The 20237-nt window shown below is 39.5% G+C and overlaps 1 protein-coding gene and 1 long non-coding RNA gene across 2 annotated transcripts; one reads left to right on the forward strand and one right to left on the reverse strand.

Annotated features, from left to right (window-relative positions):
• Positions 1-9935: 9935 nt before the first annotated feature.
• Positions 9936-10393, reverse strand: LOC149949465 (uncharacterized). The gene is made up of 3 exons (XR_016480033.1): positions 10349-10393; positions 10203-10265; positions 9936-10164 (listed from the first exon to the last, which is right to left on the reverse strand). It is a non-coding gene; the product is annotated as an uncharacterized LOC149949465 (long non-coding RNA).
• Positions 10394-16865: 6472 nt separating this feature from the next.
• On the forward strand, positions 16866-19658 carry LOC149949466 (uncharacterized). The gene has a single exon (XM_090169424.1). The coding sequence runs from the start codon at positions 16866-16868 to the stop codon at positions 19656-19658; it is 2793 nt and encodes a 930-aa protein (XP_090025550.1).
• The last annotated feature ends 579 nt before the right edge of the window (positions 19659-20237 follow it).

Genomic DNA, 20237 nt, shown 5'->3' on the forward strand with positions numbered 1-20237 from the left:
TCCGAGGCCATCTGTGATTTCGCCCTCTGGCGGCCGCGGGTGGAAGCGATTTATTATATTTTACTTCTCTAATTTCATTAAATTTCACTTAATCGATGCAATATTTTTAATAACTAGTAGCTTTTCCTAACAAATTCATGACGATTTATGCAATTCATTTTGTATTATAGATTCGAGATGATTTTTTATACCTAAAACTTTCGGAGGTACATTTATCGTGATTGGATAGTAAATACACATACGTGGTCAGGAGCGAAAGAGCGACAATATTAAAGAAAAATAGAAAAACCCCGGCATTCCAACGAATATCCGATCTTAGTATTTAGGGTTCTATATGGCCAGGTTCACACTTACCCCTAAAATCACTTCGTTTTAGATAACTAGTTTTCTAAACCAGGGTGAGAAATCGCTTCGTGTTGACGAACCGGGGTCAAGCGATTTCCAAGAATTATCGTTGGCGGTCAAAACTGGCATTCAAACCGACCTAAACTGGGTTTTAACCTCTTGTGTGACCGTGGTTTAAGAATAGGGCCAGATCAGACTTTCGTGAAGCGCATTCCAAAACCGGTTTTCTCTTCCGTTTAAGTTCCCTTTTTTCCCGCGGGAGTGCGCCCAACATAATATTTTATCTCTGACTCGACTTGAAAATTGGGGGGCTAAATTTGAAAGAGAGAAGGCACGTAGTTCTTTGCCGACGCGAGCTTGAAAAAGCGCCCGCTTGAGGACTCCTGCATTGTCATCGGCTCCTGATAATAATAATGAACGCTGTACGATACGCGCATGTGCCGAGACACCATTTCCCTGGCAACGTGATCTCCCGCGCGAATTCTTTTTACCCCTTCTTTAATGCGCTATAATTGCTATATCCAGTAAGCGTAAGCTTATATTATTAATCCAAGCTGAAACTATGTCGAATGTAAGACTTTGCGCGATTTTTTAAATTCATTGGTTGACTGCTGACACTCATTCGGAAAACAGACTTACCAGAAAATTAATTTCAGAAACCCCGATTAGTTCTTGGATAATTTATCATTTTATTTTCGAAACTGATTTAGTTCGGCGAAATTTTTTTTAAAAAGAGTACAGAAGGTAAGTGAACTTCTATTCGAGACGACTCTTAAACCACGCCCGTTTATATGAGAATCATCAGGGTCACCACAGTCTTGCTTAGATATCCCAAGTGTTTACATATATTGTTTCCAGCTTTTATTTTGGCAAGTGGGTACTGATTTAAGCTGGTAGGCTTGGTAGTTTTATCACCTCTCCGAGGGGACTATGTCCCCTAGGAGGGGTTTTACAATCACCGTGTCTGTCGGTGGGTGTGTGTGTGTGTCTGTGGCTGTGTGTGTGTGTGTGTGTGTGTGTCTGTCTGTCTAAGCTGCGAACGCGTACGCATTTTCGGGGCAGAGTGTAATCGCTGCGTACGCAGTTCCTTAGAATTAGGGAAAAGGTTTTTCCAAAAGAACCCTCTTTTTGTCATTGGGTGTAGTATAAATATTTTTCAATTTGCTACCACAAAACCACCAGTTTCGCCGCCAGCAATAGGCACGAGTAGGCACGTGTCTACGTGGAAAACTAGAGGGTGCCCCAAATTTATTAAAAAAAGGGGGCCCTATTTTTTCATATTGGTAAATTTTCCGTAGCCGAATTAATAGAGAAATTGCTGAAAAATATCAAACTTGTGACTATCAACTAATGCACATATTTTATGGGTTTATATTTACTCCATTTAAAAAGGATAATACCCATTGTATAATACCAGGGGATATGCGCGTAAGCAAAAACGCAACGGTTGCCTTACGCGGCTGTCACTTCTCCTCCCGCTGAGGGGGAGTTACGCGCGTGGCTAGACGAAACACGAAATCGCACAGGTGCGACAGAGAGAAAAATAAACAAACAACAATCTTGTGACTAGATTTAAGGCTTGTATATAGTTATCTTCGCTATATTTTGACGACCGTCTGTAGCAGATATGTAGACAATTGTAGTGTATTATTTCAAAGAAAAAAAGGGTGACTCCCTTTCTCTTTTTATTTCGTGCCTATCCTATATGGGGGTACCATCTTCTGATATAATAATGCATAAATATTTTCACACAAAGTAAGCGTTATTTACATTTTTGAAAGCATTTCAATTTTTAATGGGCCTTGGCTGTATCACTCGGCGATTTCCGAAGACTAAGAGGAATTCGCCGAGAGTTATTAGTCACATAATAATTTACGTTGTCAATGGCGAAACAGACTATTATTAAAAAAACGCATTAGGTAAATAGGTAGTGTCATAATTATGTTTATATTTTACTTATGGTTGAAGTAAATTTATAAAAAATTGGTGGGCAAGAGGGGGCCCCAAATTGTAGTGCCTACGTGGGAAAAAATCCTGGCGGCGCCACTGAGAACCACGGATACATGTTACGCGGCACTGAAAATTAGAAACTCTTCCGAGGAGAGGTATATTTTGGCTTGCCAACTTGTTGTATGCGAGGTCCCATTTCTTGTAATTCGAAATTTGATTATTTTTCTCTTCCGTAGATGTGAAATAGCGCATGAGCTTCTTGGGAAATTCCCAAGTTCCCAAAGGGTTATTAAAATTGCATTAAAAATGGCTTAAATAATCAACACTATTTTTGTAAACAAACCATTATCCGGAGAACTCAGAGGCGTAGATTTTTGGAATTCCAGAAATGTGTTTTTAAATCGGCTACCAGCTTTGTTTGTTTCGTAAACGCTGACTATACCAGGTTCCTGTTGATAGCAAGGTGGTAAGATGTCACAGTAGGTCAGATTGCAAACGCAAACGGTGCCGTATTGATATTCTCTCGGAGCACACTCGTATTGGTGACCTGGAACAATATAATAATAATCAACTAGGCTAATACCCAAGGCACCACCTTAGGCCGAAGTCATCAAGCGACTTTTGAAAACCTTAATTCAGGTGGCCGGGTTACAATGCGTAGGAGGGTTGTGGCAAGCCCTGCATGCCAACATCTCTCTACACTTACTGTTACCGTTAACCTCAACAAGTTTTTATGCAAGGGGAAACTGAAGAACTCGGGGGAATCCCCTTAAACCAGCGGGGAGAGAACTTGCAAACTCAACTCAGAAGGAGTGGTTCCGAGTTATCACCCAGTGCCACAAGCTGGGATCGAACCCGGCTCCTCTTGCTGCGATGCGAAAGTGTTAACCACTCCGCCACCTCACTTCAAATGTACAGGGCCGGAATGACGACATTTTAATCAAGTGGGCGTTAGAAGCAGCCTTGGAAATAACGGTGGTCTGGTGGTCAAAGACCAGTTAATTAATTGGTCAGACCAGTTTATTTATTCAAAATTTTGGGGGTCACTGGTCACCGTGTCCAGTTTATTAATTCGAAATAATAACAAAAAAAACAGAAGGTGACCAGTTTAATAATTCCAAATAATAGGAGATGACCTATTAATTTCAGGTTTTTATCAATTTTGATTTCCCTATTCACTGGATTTCTATGTACAGCGACTCCGCTTACTACCGCCGCGGCCGCAAGTTGAGGTTTTATGTAGAGTACCTTCGCTCGCATCCCTCGAACGAGTCGAACTGTCTAACCCCCCTCTGGCCTCAAACCTCTAGTCTCGCTTTCCCCCGAGTACGGTAGGCCCCCTGGCTACGCGGTAACCGACCAGGGACTCTGGAGTTACGGGCCCTAAAGAAAGAGAGATAATACGGTAAATTACCAGGGTCTTCTAGGAAATGTTAGTAGTCTTAGGTGAGATAGTACGATATTGTACTATTCTTGTGGTACTCATAAAATAAAGTTCACTATTTTGAATATGTGTAAAGTTAATGTTACAAACATAATCTAACTTCTAAACATGTAGTATAGGTTTTTTTAGGCTTATAAATGACATTAGGACATTTTATATAAGACTAGTTTAATCATTCATAAGCTAGGGGGTCACTCGTCATAAGGACCAGTTTAATAATTCATATGCTAGGGGGTCACTGGTCATAAGGACCAGTTTAATAAAAACCTTATTTCCAAGGCTGGTTAGAAGTGGACTGTCAAGGGAGGTAGGGGGGCTAAATCCAACGGCAGAACGGCCAAATTTGGTTCTGTGGGGTTTCAATAGTGGTTTGGGGTACTATGCCCACCTGACTAAAACGTAACCAGGCTGCCCAGGGTAGGCATTGTAACCACAAGGCTAGTAAGCCATCGGGCTCTTAATAGGCTGACCCCCAATGATAAATTTGGCCGTTGTTCCCAAAGGATGTAACGGGGAGCCGTATCGGGAAGCCTCGGTGGGTTTGTTTACGTTTATAGTACCCTCGGGAGTGGAGAGATGGCGCCACCAGTCCAGCGGCCGTCGGCCGTATCTGGAGTTCAAGGGTCGACAACGGCGGGCTTTCGGATGGATATAAAGAACGTGCTGGAGAGTCCGAGGTCATTGCGAATCCTGGGACCGATCAACGATCGACTTACCTCCTGTATTAAAGTTTAATTTGTAATCGGTTGGTCTAATAAAGAGTTTTTAAGAATGAATCCTGTGGTTTTAATTCGGTTGGACAACAAATAACTCAGTGGCCAAACCTTGGTCTCCCGTACCCCTACATTTTTGGACGCACCGCCGAGATACGGACGATCGTGAGTTATGGAATTTTCCGGAGTTTTTTTTCTCGCTATGTGTTTTTTCCTTTGGTAAATTGGCCGGTTTAACTTTACTTTTTATCGTTATGGGGTTTTTTAATGTAGGTTAATTCCTTTTGGTTTTTTCGTTTTATTGGGGTTGTTCCTCATTTTATTATGTGTTTTAATGGGGGGAGTTTTTCTTGTGGCCTATTTCTACGGGAAGTGATATGCGAGGAAGCGGGTTTTTGGACAGTTTTATTTTGGGTTCATTGGAATGGCTCCGGGTCTGAGCCGGGTTTAGCGGACAATTCGGGTGGCTGTTCGGGCTTTGGAGGCGAATGGTCTCCTTTGGGTCCTCCGGAAGGCATCGGGATGGTTCGGGGTCGTCGCTCTAAGAAGGCGCGGGTTCGAGAGAGAGCAGAGGGTGGATTTCCGTGGCGGCCTGGTTGGCAGGACGTAGCGAGTTTCGAAATTTGTTTTTGGCTTTGCATGAAGGGGTCTTTGGCGGTAGCTTAGTAGGACGGAGTTTGCGGGGTTGTTGTCATTTGGAATGGAAAATCTTGGGGATTTGGAACGGGTACCCGCTGATCTCGGGGACAGATCTGATTGGTTGCGGTGGTTCGGACAGCGGCGTGACATCTTGGTGGGCGTCCTCAAACTGAGGGTTTAGCTGATACCGGGGGAACGTCGGGCTGCAGGCCTTCAAAAGAATCGGGGAGCAGGGCTGGGGTTATTTGTCCCGCTGGTAGTTACTTACTGGTGTTGGGTCCCAATCTCGATTCACGATTTCCGGACGATGTATGGCTTTGATTCTCTGGGTCTTACTTTTGCCGTTCTGGGGTCCCGGGTGGAATGCCGTGAGGTTTCGGGGGTTCTTTTTGGGCCTGGTTCAACCTTAAACTAAGGTGACGGATGGTTGTTGCTGGGTAATGGGGAAGCTTTGTTTCGACGGTATCCGGGGGGGATCATCGGCGATTTGCGGGCGACGATCGGCTATACGAATAATGCACTGAGCTGTGCCATTGTTTAGGTTCTCTTGCTGGGACTTGATCGGAAGGTGGGTCGTTGGTGCGATGTCTATGGTTACCCCGGGGCCGGTTCGGGAAAAGTTGCGGTCGAGTCCTCAGGTTGCGACGTATCTGCGGGATCATCCTAGCCAGGGTCGGGTATTGAGTTTGGATAACTTCACTTTTTCGTCTCGGGCGGTTGGGGGTCCTCCGTTTGAGATGGTTCGGGATGCCTTGTGGTGATTCGGTTGTTTTATTTTCTTGGTCTGGGGGTGGTTTTTTCCTCTGGTGTGTTTTTCCCAAGGCTTCCCTTTTTTGGGGAGGGGGGAGATGTAACGGGGAGCCGTATCGGGAAGCCTCGGTGGGTTTGTTTACGTTTATAGTACTCTCGGGGAGTGGAGAGATGGCGCTACCAGTCCAGCGGCTGTCGGCCGTATCTGGAGTTCAAGGGTCGACAACGGCGGGCTTTCGGATGGATATAAAGAACGTGCTGGAGAGTCCGAGGTCATTGCGAATCCTGGGACCGATCAACGATCGACTTACCTCCTGTATTAAAGTTTAATTTGTAATCGGTTGGTCTAATAAAGAGTTTTTAAGAATGAATCCTGTGGTTTTAATTCGGTTGGACAACAAATAACTCAGTGGCCAAACCTTGGTCTCCCGTACCCCTACAAGGAGCTGGCCCAATTCCGACCATAGTGCAGTCGGTCCCTCTCAGATGAGTTACTTAGAAGGACATTTTCATGGTTCTATTTCTAACAGGCGATATTATAAAGTAATGGGATGTACATCATGTACTAGACTTATATGACAAAGGAAAGTAGTAACGCTATTAGAGACCGTTATTTGGTGAAATTCACGAAGTTTTACCTGATGGCGCCATCAGTCTGAAACGTACATATTTAAAATAAACTAAAATCCGTCAAAAATATAATTTTTTTCCGTGTTTCTTATTTATTCCGAATTATTCCCGAGTTGAAGTTTTGCTAATAGCCTTTCCACAAAACATCACTAAAAATAATGTTTTAAGTTTTTTTTGGTGTGCTTAGTGAAAGGTAAGCATTAAAAAAAATCAAATTAGCCGGGCATCTCATTGGTCCGTTAAAACTGAAAAATCAAGTGCTAAATAATACGGGCCCGCGAGAACCCAAACGGGTATCGTGATCGAGATACATTTTTATATTCAATGTATCGACGTATCATTTATATTTGTCGCCTGAGAAATCAATGGTGTGAGGGTCCGAATGTCGATACTGGCTAGAGCGACGAGAGATATTTTGATATCCGATGTATAATTTGATGTGTCGGGTTTTAAAGTTTACGTTTTATAATAATAATAATAATCAGCTAGGCTAATACCCTTGGCACCACCTTTGGCCTAAGTCATCAAGTGACTTTTGAAGCCATTAATTCAGGTGGCCGGGTTACAATGCGTAGGAAATTCCAAAATAGGCCCAAATGTAGGAGCAACAAACGCAAGGAGAACGCATCTAACCTTTAAAACACGCTAACGCAGTGTTGTGTACAAATTTCATTGGACGAGCCTTTACGCTGAACGTTTTACGGAAAGGGGGAAGACAATTTCCGAATTTCCCTTTCCGACGGCAACAGGCGCTAAAGCGTCTAACCAATGAAAAATGTACGCAAGAAAATCCACGACTTTTGACGGGCTGCGTTCTCCTTGTGTAGGGTGCTGTGTTTGTTGCCCCTAGCCCAAACTTATTATTTAAACCAATAAGAGACACATGCAAGGGAGCTGGGGAAAAAGCCCGTGGGCCGTCGGCAAAGGGACCTTACGCTTGGTTTTCAGGGCCCGATAAGATAGGGGCCCATTGACTAGCCCTTCAGCACACCTCCCCCCTTGGAAATTTCACTTAGAAGGGACCGCGTTGAATTTGTAGAAGACATTTCACTTCATCGTTGTCTGTTCTAGCTAGGAGCACTCGAGCAACAAACACAAGGAGAACGCAGCTAGCCTTTACACACGCTAACGCAGTGTTGTGTACAAATTTCAATGAACGAACCTTTAAGCTGAACGTTTTACGGTAAGGGGGAAGACAATTTTCCCCTTCCGACGGCAGCAGGCGCTAAAGCGTCTAAAGAATGAAAATTGTACACAAGAAAATATACTACTTTTGACGGGTTGCGTTCTCCTTGTGTGGGTTGCTGTGTTTGTTGCTCCTAGGATCTAGGAATATGGAGCCCTCTATCTAGTGGGGTATACGTCATTTTAAAACTTGCATACCTTCGATGGGGTACACACATGAAATTAGAAAAATACTAGTTTCGCACACGCTTCGCTTGCTCGTGCGCGAACTTGGTTTTTGAAACGACGCATGCGTGCGTGCTCAAAATCGACTTGCCACCTTTGAAAGGGTTGACGCATAAAGTGATTGTGAAGGTTTTGTTTTTATATGGTGGTTTCAAAAATGTACAAAAGTCACATCATGGGAATTGTGTGTATTAAAATGTCATCTTGTTCTAAATTTATTTGTAATTCCTTATTTGGTTCTGAAAATCTCATTTTTGAATAAGAAAAGGCAATTAACATATAAAGGTAAACTGAGAAACAAAAAATATTTATATATTTAAACAGTAATTTTTTTTTTACAAATCCAGTACGCTCTAGTGAAAAATTATTTTATTAATCTTGAAAACAACGTGAAAATACCAAAATCTCGGGCAAAATTTGTTCCAAAAGCTCGAAATCCGCCTAGAAATCAACACGAAAATCGTACTGTGAAATCTCAAAATTAGTTTCTTATTTCTGAAACCACTTGGATATTAAAAATCCCGTACACAAAATTTTGGCAAATGACGGACCGCTCGGGCTCGCTCGCAAAACTCATTTTGGGGTCCTTAATTCTTATCACGAGACTCTTTTTTCGTAACTATTTGGGGCTTTTATTTAGACTACTGTTATTCAACTAAATTATTACTTACCTTTTATTAAAATAACGCATTGTAAAGCACAGGCTAAAAACACACATAAGCTTCCAGTTAACATCGAAACTATCGAATCTTGTTTAGAGATCTAGATTGTTAGAAAATCAGGAACGGAGGAGCTCGCAAAACGCAGTTAGGGTAAATGTCATAATCGCGGTTAGGAAGCCACTCGTGTGAAGTACAGCTGCTCCGTAAATGTAACGCCTATAGTCCGCTAGACCATGGCCAACTTCGCGCGCTCACTACGCTCGTACCAGGCGGCCTACCCAAAGAATTTCAAATCCATGTATTGGCGCGAAATAAAAGTTTGGTTTTTAGTGTCTTCGACGGCCGTCGGGAGCGCTACTTCCGGACCTTGAAGTCGGCTCCTTTTACGATATAAATAACATGGTTTTCTATGGCGCGAAACTTGACCATAATGAGTACATAGTACTGGAAATTATTTAAATATCAGAAAATTGTATTTATTTTATACTTAGGTTATAACTTAAAAGTTCAATTTCCATAAATAACCCCTCAAATACTTAATTACTTAGGTAATTTTTAAATAGTTTGTATGAATAGTTAAGCCTTGTTGGATTTTAGATTTGTTGTCTTTTAAAACAATTTTCGCGGCCGGAAATTCGAACACTTGATAATTACTTAATGCTGTGTTATATCAGATTTATGTAAAAAGATATTTCATTTTTCAATTATTATTTAAAGTTGTTACATATCAATAATTTTTGTATAAATTACCAAAAATGCCTTTGAGTTGCGTTCCCTATGACCCATCTGTAAAAGGCAAAACACCTGGAGTTTCTTTCCATGAGTTTCCTTCTGATGGGGCGTTGAGAGGCATGTGGCTAGAAAATATCTCTAGGGATAATTTTCTAATAAATGACAGATCAGAATTGAGCGTTGTATGTAGTTTATATTTTTGTGAAACAGATTACCGTAAAGGTCTTAAATTACGAACGCTGGAAAAAATGGCAATACCTACGGTATTCCCACAGTGGCAATCATATTGCTAGTAGGCCAAACAGGCAAACCCTTATGTTATTAGGCCTAACTCCCAAGGGCGCGGGTGGTGGCACCAGTGTGGGAGTTGGTATAAAAGGAGGTAGCAGAGAGAGAGATAGGGCTTTTAAGAGCATAGAGGCAGAGCTGTAGAGTCAGTGGTTAGTAGCAGTCAGAAACTAGTATGGGAGTGGTTAACTCTCAGCTAGCCTGCTAGTCAGTTTTAGTTTTCCCCCAGTGGCTGCCAGGTTGCATTCTCTTCCCTTGGTGGGAATATCTAAGAAATATTAGTATCTTATTATAATAGGATAGTTATTGTATAGTTCGCACTAAGTAGAGTGGCTATACAGTATCCAACTTATATGATACCAAATGCGTTGAGTACAGAGCCTGATATGCAACGAACCACTTTAAAATTGGCAAGTTTGGCTTACGTAGCTGGTTTTGTGGTACAGAAAATGGAGCAAGCTGAATTTTGTAGCTTGTGTCTCGAGTGCATTTCCGGACCCTTCTCTAATTCACCACTTTTAGACTTTATTAAAACATCCGACAGAGGAGGTATAAGTTACCCAAATAAGGATTTTGTAATGGTTCATTGAGGCAGCACTTCCTTATTTACGAGAATCAGCAAGAATTAGCGAAACTTACCAGGTGTCCAATTTTGCATTGCAATTTTAATGTCCCTCATGCCTCGATATCTGCCAAATTTATCTGTGACAAAATAATACCAACCGTAGTTGATAACATAACTAGGACAATTTGATTTGAGAAAGTAAAGGAACTAGTTTACAAACCTCAATCGAGAAAACTTCTGAAAATGTAAAGGTCTTTCATCTTCATTATGGATTTTCATATTTTGATCACCATACACCAGTGATACTTCATTGTTTTCCAGGATTCTTTCATATCTAACATTCATAATTACCAGTTTTCATTCATATCTACCAGTATTCATATTTACCAGTGTTCATTCATATCTACGAGTATTCATATAATCATATTTACCAGTGTTCATTCATATCCAAAAGTATTCATATAATCATATTTACCAGTGTTCATTCATATCTATTCTACCAGTATTCATACTTTTTTTACCAATGTTCATTCATGTTTTCGTTCATTATCACTATTATTCCAACTATATATGTCTCTAAAATTTAATGAAAAAATGCAATTATTAACTTTTACGTCAAACAAATTATTTCATAAAAATATTAAGTATTTTTTTATGCTCATTACACTAAAATTTTAGTTGCATCACTTTAAATATCAGTTTAATTGTTTATCTACTTGCCATAAAATAGTTTAAAATCCAAACCAAAACGTTTGATGAAAAATTCCACATGTCGGTTTGTTTACATTCCATTCTAAACACATGATTTTCACTGGCGCCTGAGCGGTGGCACTTTTGGAAATAGTCGATCTCGGCGGGAAAAATAAATTAGAAAATTTTGAAAAGGTTTGTAAATCATGGAAAAAGGTTTACTCTACCTCTGACATCGACGAATATAGCGAATAGTTTTCAATAAATTCCTTAAAGTAACGAAAAACCATAATCGTTCCATTCGATTCTATGCTAATAGTTAGGTCCGGAGGTGGCTCCAGCGCCTCCATAGCGGCAAAGAACGAATTTCGCTATTTTTGATCTTTTGGGTAGGCCGCCTGGTGCGAGCGTAGTGAGCGCGCGAAGTTGGCCATGGCTAGACGTACTAATTCATATTTGACATACATTACATCATAAGTAAAATAATAACAAAAAGTATGACAATTAACGAGATTTGCAATCAAACTGATTTTCAAAGTTATTGCGTAATCAAAATGTTTTCTTAGCACAGAGCCCTCTAGTGTCTAAAATATGTGAGACTTCCGCTAAGTCGAAATATCTGGTTTCCGATAGATAAGCGGAATATTAGGCTAAAATGATAAAAATTAAAAAAGTTTTCTCGGCGCCACGAGCTCATGGTTTTTTTATTACACATGATTCGCACGAGGGCTTCAAAACAAAGCGAAAGCCCCTCACGACTCCAGAACGTGCTAAATTTCAATGCAAACGAAAATAATAATCAGCTACTCTAATACCCTTGGCACCACCTCAGGCCTAAGGGCCCGGTACAGAGACGTTTTTAAGAATCGCAAAATAGCGATTCCTCGCTAAATTAACAATTGTCTTAGAAATTTACCCAAAAAAAATCGGACTGTGCACAGGACTAAATAAAGCTATTTACGTCACTGAAAGGTATTATTTATTTAGCTTAAAAGCAATCAAAAGTGGCGTACAAACAGGAATCCAAAACAATTTAGAGATCAATTCCATTAAAGAAAGCAAAAAAGGTGTTTTACAAAACCTCAATTCATAATATTAAATTTGACAATTCATTCTTATTTAATGGTTTTGCTTTTGATATATTTAGTTATCTTTTTTGCCTGCCTAATGTTTTGAGAGTCGGAAATAAACTTGACATTTAAATACTTCATTCGTACAATAGTTCGCATTTTGACATACGCGAGTATAATTCCTCTGGGGTATTTGGTTATTTTTTCAGAAATTATATTTTTTAAATTTTTACAAATATCTCTTTCTTTGCTCAAAGAAATGTCTTTGGAATTTTTGACTTCGTGAAATTTTATAAATTCCAATTCCATTAATTTCGTATCTTTTAAGAAGTTTTTGGAAGGGATAGTGATACCGCCATAACTCAGGTGTTCCACCCATGATGGCACCATATAATTGTGGTCGTTGCTTTCAATTGATTTTAAATTTAATTCTGGGTACTTATCATGAAACTTTTTGGCTACCCATCCCGTGAGGTACTCCATTGCACCTTCTTCATAACTCGTCAGGATTAACCCATTTTCTTTATTAAGCGTAGAACTCGTAGAAGGCAAACTTAAAGGTAATTCATTTAAATTGAGAGGTTGAGACTCGGGTTGAGAACCTGCTATTTTACTGATTATTACCAGAGGTGGTCTACGGATAACTTTCGAATATTTTTTTACAGGGGATTGTGTCGGACTATTTAAAGTAATAGTGCCCTGTTTCTCGGTAGTAAATTGATCTAAGAACCCCAAACAATCTAATTCTCCATTTGAATCTTCAATATCAATGGCGTCTACGGAAATTTCACCCCGTTTTAAAATATTTGTTAAAAAATACTCATCATCCGATTGAGATACCGTGTTAGTGTTTGATTTTAGCACCCCAGGGTTTTTCCCAAGTATGATCATTCTAACTCTGTAAATCGCGTTGAGAGGAGTTGGATGGTCATCTAAGCCTCCACGGGTTCTTAATTGTGAAAAATAAATTTCAAAACAATCTTGGTTGACACGGTGAGTTAAGATTATATTTTTACCTTAGGGATAACTTCAGCGTTAAATATATCTTAACTTATCATTGATTCAGAGGTCATGATGATACCTTTTTGGAATTGTTGAATATTTTTTTTGCCAATGACAGTCATGGACTTCATAAAATTAACCATTTCCTTCAGTATTTTAACTTGTTCTTTTTTGTGAACCCCAAACCCACACTTCGGAACTGTCGTACCAATAGCAATATAACTGTTCATAACATCGAACCACTGGTTTACTAAATCTAAGAAGTCTGCCGTTTCACTGTCAGAATCAGTTCTCCTTACCAAAGACTATATAACGCTTCGCTTACTAGACAGGCGTGTTCTATGGCTCAACTTGCATACCGATTGTGGCTTCATCTCGACGCTAGCCCAAAATTTCCCCTAGCTTGAGCTGTGTTACTAGTGGCGCCTCTAGCCGCGGGTCCAAATATTACCCCAGCTTTTACAGTGCTACAGAGGTGTTAACAGGTTTTTCCTAGGAACACGCCTGTCTAGTAAGCGAAGCGTTATATTAGTCTTTGCTCCTTACAGCAGTCGCCACACTGTGAGACAATAATTCAGCTGCAAGTCGAACGTATTGCTTTTGTGTTTTCTGGCATTCTAAATGGAGTGTAGTGAGCTTGTGTAGTGATTTTATCTCTGCATTATCTTTTTTTAATATTTCTAAAATTGGTTTCTTGTCTATAATACACCCATCGTTCAGAAAACCATAATCAATAAACCAGTTCCGGATTAGTTTCAAAAGATGTGGAGTATCAGCAAAGAAAAACAATTTTAAATCGGGATTTGATGGGTTTTCTATGAAGCTTCGGTTCATCGAAATTCCCAATGACCTCCATAAACCCTGATTACTACCCCCCAGGTCACTGACACAAGCCACAACTTTAAACCCAGCTTGATGTACCTCTTTTATTGTTGAAAATAGAATTTCTTTCGTCATACTTTTGTCAAACCCTAAATAAATGGGCTGCTTCCAGCTAGAAAGTAGCCCACGTACCATTATAACCTGTAATTGCTGGTGTTCACCAACTATCTGGTCATTTTTTAGGTCATATTCCAACAAGGGTCTTACTTTAACTTCATCAAACGTTAGTGTAACAATTTTTTCCACCTCTGTCATATTTTGGGTATTGGCTTTCATTATTTTTAAAACGTCACTTAGAACTCCCTGACTAAAGTCCAATTTTGCAGCATGTCGCTTAAGAGTAGCTTTATGTGGTAATGGATAATTTCTGTTCTCCCTAAGATAGATATACGCTTTCTTGCTTAAATAGCGTAGTGCAAATGCATTAGCAAGGTCCTCATCCGACCATTCCAACTTCTTTTTCCCTTTTAACCTTTTAATTTGAACTGGGGTGAAACATTTAAAAATAATACCTTCATATTCACGATATAGTTTTGAAAGTTTGGTGTTTTCTTTTTTTAGACGTTTTACATCCTTTTGCAGTTTTTTGTTAAGGACATCTGAAGCCGCTAAATTGTATTGAATACTTTGAATTTTTTTGCTATTTTTTATCAATTTGAAACAAATATTACTGATACTTCGATTTTTCTTTTTAAGTTTGCGTTCTAATATGGAATGTTTTTTATTGCCTCTTGCAAATCGCATTTGCATGAATTAATTCTAGGGGTTATTCATTTACCATCTACAAATGTTTCTGCGCATGTGCGACTTCTAAACAACGATTTCACTGGTTGCGAAGTATTTGTGAAATTTAACTTATTTTTGGGATGTTTTTGCGTTTCTTCCAAACTTATCACAGTTTTAGGAGTATCTGTACCTCTCATCACAGCATTAGAGCTTGTATTTTGGAAGCTTATCTCAGAGTCTGACATATTTGGAAAATGTACTACGGTGTTTAGGGTTTCTTCTAAACTCACAGTTTTGGGGCTTTCTACAAAGCTCATAAAAGCGTCAGAGCTTGTATTTAGAAAGCTAATTGCGGTTTCTGGGGTGTTTGGCACGCTTCTCACGGTTTCGGGGGTATTAGGCAAGCTAATCACAGACTCTTCGGGTTTAGACACACTAATCGCAGATTTGGGGGTTGAAGACAACCTTATCACAGATTCGGGAGTGGCAGAAAACTGTATCATAGATTCGGGGGTGGTAGACAACCTTATCACAGATTCAGAGGTGTTAGGCAAGTTAATTACAGATTCGTTTTTTTTTGTGTGTTTATCAAATGTTCGGTGGTCATAGGCGCGTTTACCAAAATTCCAGTGGTCTTTATCAAGTTCGTAAAAGGTTCCGGTTGAGATAACTCTAGTTCAAGTGATTTGCACTCATTCTGAATAGGGCGAGGGCGCGGAGAGTTATTAATATATTCATCGCTATTCCGTGTTTGGCTCTCTCTTGACAGTCTTTGAGTAGGGATGGTTTCATTTAACGGAAGTTTTAAAGTTAGAATTGCATGAGTTTTTAGCCTTTTTTTGGTTTTTTGATTAAGCAATTCTGCTCGGAAATCTCTCTCAAAGTCATCTGCTGAAAAGTGGTCTAGCATATTTTATATTTATTTTTTTACTTTCGTTTTGAGGTCCTAAACATTTGGCTAACCAAATAACTTGAATTTTAGTGTCAGATGGGAATCGATGCGATGAAACAAGTGAATTTGAGTTAAAATAATTTTTAGAGCCAAATACAGAACATTTAATTGCAGGCATCACTATATTTAAAAAATATTAATCATTAAAATTAAGCAATAAGACATGCAGAAATTTAATTTAAATCGGGGCTGTCCAAAATCGATCTGATAGTTCGAAATTTTCAAGGTCAAGTAACAGAATAAACCTAAGTATGACATTATATACGAATCATAACGTGTTTAGGTCTCAAATTTTAACAAAACTACCTTCAGAATAATGTTTAAAATTCTTAACGATTCAACTCGCGGAGAGTTGCTCGTAATGATTTATATGGTGATTGCCGAGACAGACTATCATTACATAATTTAGCGTTGGGAGAAGAGGAAGTGTCCTACTTATTGTTATTATGTTACTAAAAAAACTAATGGTGTATATTAAAATTAAAGTCAATATGCGAATGCAGTATTTAGCAGTGGCGTTGCCAAAAATCGGAGATCGGCGAATGTAAATGTTAAAAGCCTAGATGGGATTAAAATTTAGTAAAGTCAAAAACGTACATAAACTTATATACTTAATTTAAAGTATATTTTACCAACATTCTAAGTATTAAATCTTATGAATTGAGCTAGTTGAAGGATAATATACAGCTTTGATATGAAAATATAAACGTTTTGGAAAAAAAAGTTAAAGATTTCCGTAGTGTACTGAAAATTAATTGTAAATTAAAAAATTACTTACAAAATATACAATTTTAACAGGAAACGCGTGTAAAAAAGTTACGCAACCAATTTGTTTCCCCATTTTTTTATTTTTTTGAATATCGATTAATGTACGGTTTAAAAATTAAATAAATATGAACTATTTTGTAATGTAAAAAAGGTCATTCAATATTTAGCTCTAAATGTATAAAAAAGTTAAAAACATAATAGACCAGATAAATGTGAACTTTAAATTTGCTCCCCATTACGTCTGATAAGAAAATTTAATTTGGAAACACTTGTTTTCGGTCGCTTCATGGAACGGGTCACCACTCTCACTACTAATGATTTATATGTATTTACTCACGCGCGCTTGTAATAATGTTTTTTAAATTTATGTCATTAAACTTGTAAATATTCAATCAAACATTCGCCTAGTTCTTTAAACCACTTGTGTAATAATTTAGGTAGTTTTTCAGTCGGCTGCCTAGAATTCTTAGCTCTCCCACTGCGCAATTACCAGCGCACGAAACAATTACCACATAAATTTGGTGCCGAAACCCGGGATTATCGGACTCACGGTTCCTTTAATCAACGAACTTGTACGAGATATTGAACTTTGCGAATTGAAGATTGAAGATCGGGTAAGACCAGAACAAAAGCGAATTCATACCACGATGTCGGACACACCAGAATTGACCAAATATAAAGGAATGCGAACCACAGTAAGAACCAAAACCACTAAGATGATCAACGCCATCAAAGCTCTGGTAGAAAACCCGTACTCAGACATCGAAGACATTGAGGACCACTTAGCGTTACTTAAATTGAAGGAAGCAAGCCTCTCAGACGTAGACCAAAGGATTGCGATCTTACTAAACTGCACAGCGGAAGACGATCCCAACCTTATCAAAGAATCAATCGAGGTTCAGGACTACCAGGAGCGAATTGTTCTGATTCGAAATAGAGCTAGAAGGGAGCTCAACAAAAGAGAAGTAACCATTACCAACGAGGACTCTGACAGCAAGCACGATCGATTAGCCAGTTCACGAGATCAGTCGAAATTGCCAACTCTTCACCTACAACGTTTCAGTGGAGAATTCACGGAGTGGCCCGCCTTCTGGTGTCAATTTCAAGCTACAATCCACCAGCGACAAGGACTATCCAGAGTAGAAAAAATGAACTACTTAATATCGTATTTGGACGGTGACGCGAAAGGTGCCTTGTCGGGACTTAAAGTGACCAACGAAAACTATGAAGTTGCAACAAAACTATTAGAAAAACGTTACGATAATAGAAAGTTGGTAATCAACGACCTCATGAAAGGTCTAATGAAATCAAATCCCGTGGACGATTCCTCCGATATAAGAGCTTTACGTAAGTTATATGATTTATGTGAAACTAATTTAAGGAGTCTTAAAGCAATTGGGGTAGATATCTCTGCTAATAGTGAAGCATTATGTCCAGCTTTAGTTAGTCGTTTACCAGAAGATATTCGTCTTAAATTTAGTATGGAGCAGGGTAGAAATGATGATTGGTGTATAGATACTTTAGTAGAATTCCTTAAGAAAGAGGTGGAGGGACGCGAAACCTGTGCAATGTTAAGTAATTCCGGTTCAACCAAGCGAGCTTATACCAGAGATAAATACAAGCCTACCAGGGTAGATGTAAGCCGACAACCGCACGAAAGGACTCCTTCGTGGTCCAGCGCTTCATCCTTTGCCACCAACGTAACACGCAGAAGGGTCTACTGTATTTTTTGTAAATCAGATATTCACGCCACGGTTGATTGCTCCAACTATACACTTGAAGAAAAACGACACCTGGTGAAAACGTCGGGAAGGTGTTACCTTTGTACGTCTACCAGACATAAAAGCGAAACCTGCAATTCCGATTTCAAGTCCTGCAGAATTTGTAAAGGAAAACACAACGCTTCTATCTGTCACAATAATCCGTCTCATAAGGCATCCACAACGAAAAACGATACATCAAAGTCTCCTGACGAAACCTGCGTCAAGGCCATTGGAGTTGGTAGTATTTCTGGAGTACAGAAGACCGTATTTCTACAGACCGCCAAGGCTCTAATCAGAAGTCCAGAGAGTTCCGAGCCAAGTGAAATTGTCCGGTGCCTACTGGATAATGGTAGCCAAGCGTCATTCATTCAAGAATCGTATTCACGCAAACTTAACCTTCCTATTGTCGGGGAACAAGTCGTCCAAATTTGTAACTTTGGAAATGACAAACCCACTACCGCCAAAAGAAGACTTGTACGTCTTACCATCCAGAACGTCAAGATCCCAAAAAAATCAGTTACCATAACTGCAGTCGAAGTACCATTCCTATGCAATACCATTACCCTAGTCAACTGCGAGGAAGTCGAAACATTCGTTCGATCCAGAGATATACAACTAGCAGACGAACCCAGCTATCAACCTCCATGTATGACTAGCATTGGCGTGCTAATTGGAGCCGATTTTTACTACGAAATAGCTAGCGGAAACATCAAACGAATCGCCAGGTCACTTGTCGCCGTCGAAACTAAGCTTGGATGGGCCATTCAAGGTCCAACAGGTTCCGGTCCAGTCACTGCACACAGCATTTCCGTCACGTCAGTTTCCATTGTCGAAACCGAAGTTTCAAACGCCTTGAGATCTTTCTGGGACCTGGAATCCTTAGGAATCCGAGATGAAATCGAGGAGGATAGTTCAGAGCAGGCAGTAATCGAGAACTTCAAGAAGGAGACAACGTTCGTTGGGGGCAGATATATAGTCAAGCTTCCATGGAAAGTTTCAAGATCACAACTACCGAATAACTTACCAACGGCCACCATGCGCATGAAGAAACTGGTTCAGACATTCAAGCGTGATCCCATATTGTATCAAGATTACAAGGCCGTCATAGAAGAGCAGTTACGAATGGGTATATCCGAAAGAGTTGAAAATCCCAATGAAGAACCCAGCGGTACATATTACGTTCCTCATCAGCCAGTTCGCAGAGACACTAGCCAAACGACTAAACTCAGGGTCGTTTTCGATGCGTCAGCTCATAAAAAGGGTTGTCCAAGCCTCAATGACCTTCTATTTAGTGGTCCTAATCAGAATCCAAATCTTCTTAACCTGGTATTGCGATTTCGGAAATATCGCGTGGCTGTCGTTGCAGATATCGAGAAGGCGTTCCTTCAAATCGGAATAGCAGATGAAGACAAGAATTGTTTAAGGTATTTGTGGGTAACAGAAAATAATGGACGTGTTCAGGAGGATCAGTTTGAGGTTCTCTGCATGTCCAGGGTTGCATTTGGAGTGACTTCTAGTCCGTTTCTTCTTTCCGCGACCATCAAGTTACACATCGAGAAATATCGTGAAATCGACGAAGAAACCGTCAAGTCATTGGACAACGACCTTTATGTCGACTCCAATGGCAGTGTAATTAAGCGCCCCACCTCTCTTCTTTATGCTATGGAAATTGGTTAAGATCGCGAAACTAGGTTGAAATAATATTGCATATTATTGGGGGCAGTGTAAAAAAGTTACGCGACCAATTTGTTTCCCCATTTTTTTTATTTTTTTGAATATCGATTAATGTACGGTTTAAAAATTAAATAAATATGAACTATTTTGTAATGTAAAAAAGGTCATTCAATATTTAGCTCTAAATGTATAAAAAAGTTAAAAACATAATAGACCAGATAAATGTGAACTTTAAATTTGCTCCCCATTACGTCTGATAAGAAAATTTAATTTGGAAACACTTGTTTTCGGTCGCTTCATGGAACGGGTCACCACTCTCACTACTAATGATTTATATGTATTTACTCACGCGCGCTTGTAATAATGTTTTTAAATTTATGTCATTAAACTTGTAAATATTCAATCAAACATTCGCCTAGTTCTTTAAACCACTTGTGTAATAATTTACGTAGTTTTTCAGTCGGCTGCCTAGAATTCTTAGCCCTCCCACTGCGCAATTACCAGCGCACGAAACAATTACCACAACGCGGCCACGTGTTTGCTATATAATCATAAACGAAACGAACAGATCTATCTCGGATA

Source organism: Leiobunum rupestre, chromosome 3, assembly GCF_980474605.1.
Source record: "Leiobunum rupestre chromosome 3, qqLeiRupe1.1.hap1, whole genome shotgun sequence".
Lineage (NCBI taxonomy): Eukaryota > Metazoa > Arthropoda > Arachnida > Opiliones > Sclerosomatidae > Leiobunum > Leiobunum rupestre.

What these genes read in the sequence shown, in the direction of transcription:
- LOC149949466 (XM_090169424.1), top strand. Translation starts at nt 16,866, where the DNA reads ATGTCGGACACACCAGAATTGACCAAATATAAAGGAATGCGAACCACA.